The following is a 2,063-nucleotide window of genomic DNA, read 5'->3' as shown; positions in this document are numbered from 1 at the left end:
TTGCAAAACATGCACACCAATAAATTGAATATGAGTTTCTCGACAAGTTTATTGGAGATACTACATTCAGATTCTTCATTCTCTAAATGTTAAATTGGAAATACATAAGATAGCACATAGAAAATATCAAATAGTGGAAATCAAAAACCAATCCTGTTAAAACAGCTACTATTTGCTTTTAATTACACAAATATGAATACTTACTGTACAAGACAACTGACTTTGTGCTAAAGCCACCCTTAGCAGTTTGAAAGTAGCGAAAATTACGATATCATCTTAATGTTATTTCAGAACCATCACAGCTTATTAGATGATAGTTGGTTGCCATATTTCAGATTAACTTCAGTAATTTCTGTGGGTAACCTCCACCAGGCCACAGAGTCTGTAGCCCCAGTTCTTTTCCGATGCATGATCACAAACGCCATCAGCAGCATGAAGACAGCAGCTAGCATAGGATATAGGACGTTACCATTTCCCCTCTTCCAGCTCTTCAAGACAGCATGTGCACAAATCTCACCATCAAAACTACCCACAGAATTATTTATCTTCATGATCTCAACCCCATTCAGAATGGCATCTACAGCACGTGGAAGACTCATATTGGATGGCCCAACACTTAAAGTCAAAACACCAGAACTATCTCCATCAACGACAAAATCAGCATAGAAAGGGGAAGCCAGCAACCTATTTGTAACTTCAGTAAGGTCCAAGTTTTCGTAGGCCAAATTGTTGTTCACATAAACATTGAAAAATAGCATACCACGCGCAATACTAGCTATATCACAGAAGTGCATCCTAACCAAGTACTTGTACCCTTTGGTCACCGGAAATGTCCATGTCATTTTCAACTCCGGGATTGAATTACCCGAACTCCTGATAACTCGAGCAGAATTATAAACATTATCAGGACCAACCTCTCTGCTTGCCCCACCTTCTTGATAGTTTATACGGCCACCAAAGTGAACCTTTGAAGAGCCATCATTAGACTTGAGATACTCATCATCGGTAACCCAAGTTCTCCATAACGAATCATTAAAAGGGGTAACTTTCCAACCACCAACATTAACCCTATACATAGTTTCAAACCCATTCTTCAGTAATCCATGAATTTGCTCATTTTTATCAAAACTAACATACTGAGCCACATCAGCAATCAAATCATTAGGAGCAGAAATAACCTCAATTGCATTGACAAACGCCAAATTCGATTTCTCAGTAGGGACAAAAGTGATAACAAGAACATCTGAATCAACCCCAATCACATAATCCTTAACTATCTCAAAATCCTTACCCATTTCCATACTTAAACTATTAAATAACACAAACCCATTAGCCAAGACATGAAATTTAGCATTGTTAAAATCAAGACTACCTCTTAATCGACGGAAATGGAGACGTACCAAGTGAGCACCAGGGTTCTTGATGACGAACTTGTACTTGGAGGGGCGCGTGAAAACACGAGCCGTGTGGTAAATTGGGGAAGATTTAGGACTTGGGTTTGGGTCAGCGAGTGAAATCGATTCCGTGGAGGTGAGAAACGACGCCGTAGAGTCGGAAACGTCTCCGGTGAAGCGGCGGTGATCGAAGTCAACGGTGGTGTGTTCGGGAGAACCACAGTTTATGAGGTAGTGATCGAGGGGAGAAAAGGAAGCTGAAATTAGATTGAAGTAGAGGAGTGCGAATGAGAAGTAGAGAGCTAAGGTGGAAGAGAGAATCGCCATTGTGAGATTCAACAAAAAGGGGAATGGAGCTCTGAAGAGGGGATAAAGATGAAGGCTTGATCATGGAGCGTGGCTGTAAACGTGTGGGACCATGTAGAAGGAACATTCACTGTTGAATTTTGGCTGTAAACGTGTGGATCCAACAAATGACGACTCGGTCACATTCTCTAAACCTTAACACCTTGTTTCTACGGGTGTTACCAATTATATCGTCTTGTTAATTTTTGTTAATATAAATATAATGTTTTTTAAAAAAAAAATTATTGTGTGATGATCGATTTGGTGTGATCGCATCGTTATACAAATATTTTTTATATTTATTATTTTATAATCATATTATAT

General features: G+C 39.1%; 1 protein-coding gene across 1 annotated transcript; it reads right to left on the bottom strand.

The window, feature by feature from the left end:
* Positions 1–1,902, bottom strand: LOC129886542 (probable receptor-like protein kinase At5g24010). The gene has a single exon (XM_055961258.1). It carries the CDS (start codon positions 1,719–1,721, stop codon positions 297–299), a length of 1,425 nt encoding a protein of 474 aa, XP_055817233.1. The 5' UTR covers positions 1,722–1,902; the 3' UTR covers positions 1–296.
* Between the last annotated feature and the right edge of the window lie 161 nt (positions 1,903–2,063).

The sequence above is a fragment of the Solanum dulcamara genome, chromosome 4 (genome assembly GCF_947179165.1).
Source record: "Solanum dulcamara chromosome 4, daSolDulc1.2, whole genome shotgun sequence".
In the NCBI taxonomy this organism is placed as follows: Eukaryota; Viridiplantae; Streptophyta; class Magnoliopsida; order Solanales; family Solanaceae; genus Solanum; species Solanum dulcamara.
This window is presented reverse-complemented; position numbering and strand designations above follow the sequence as displayed.

Bases quoted from the DNA above. Each gene is read 5' to 3' on its own strand.
- LOC129886542 (XM_055961258.1), bottom strand. From the start codon at position 1,721: ATGGCGATTCTCTCTTCCACCTTAGCTCTCTACTTCTCATTCGCACTC.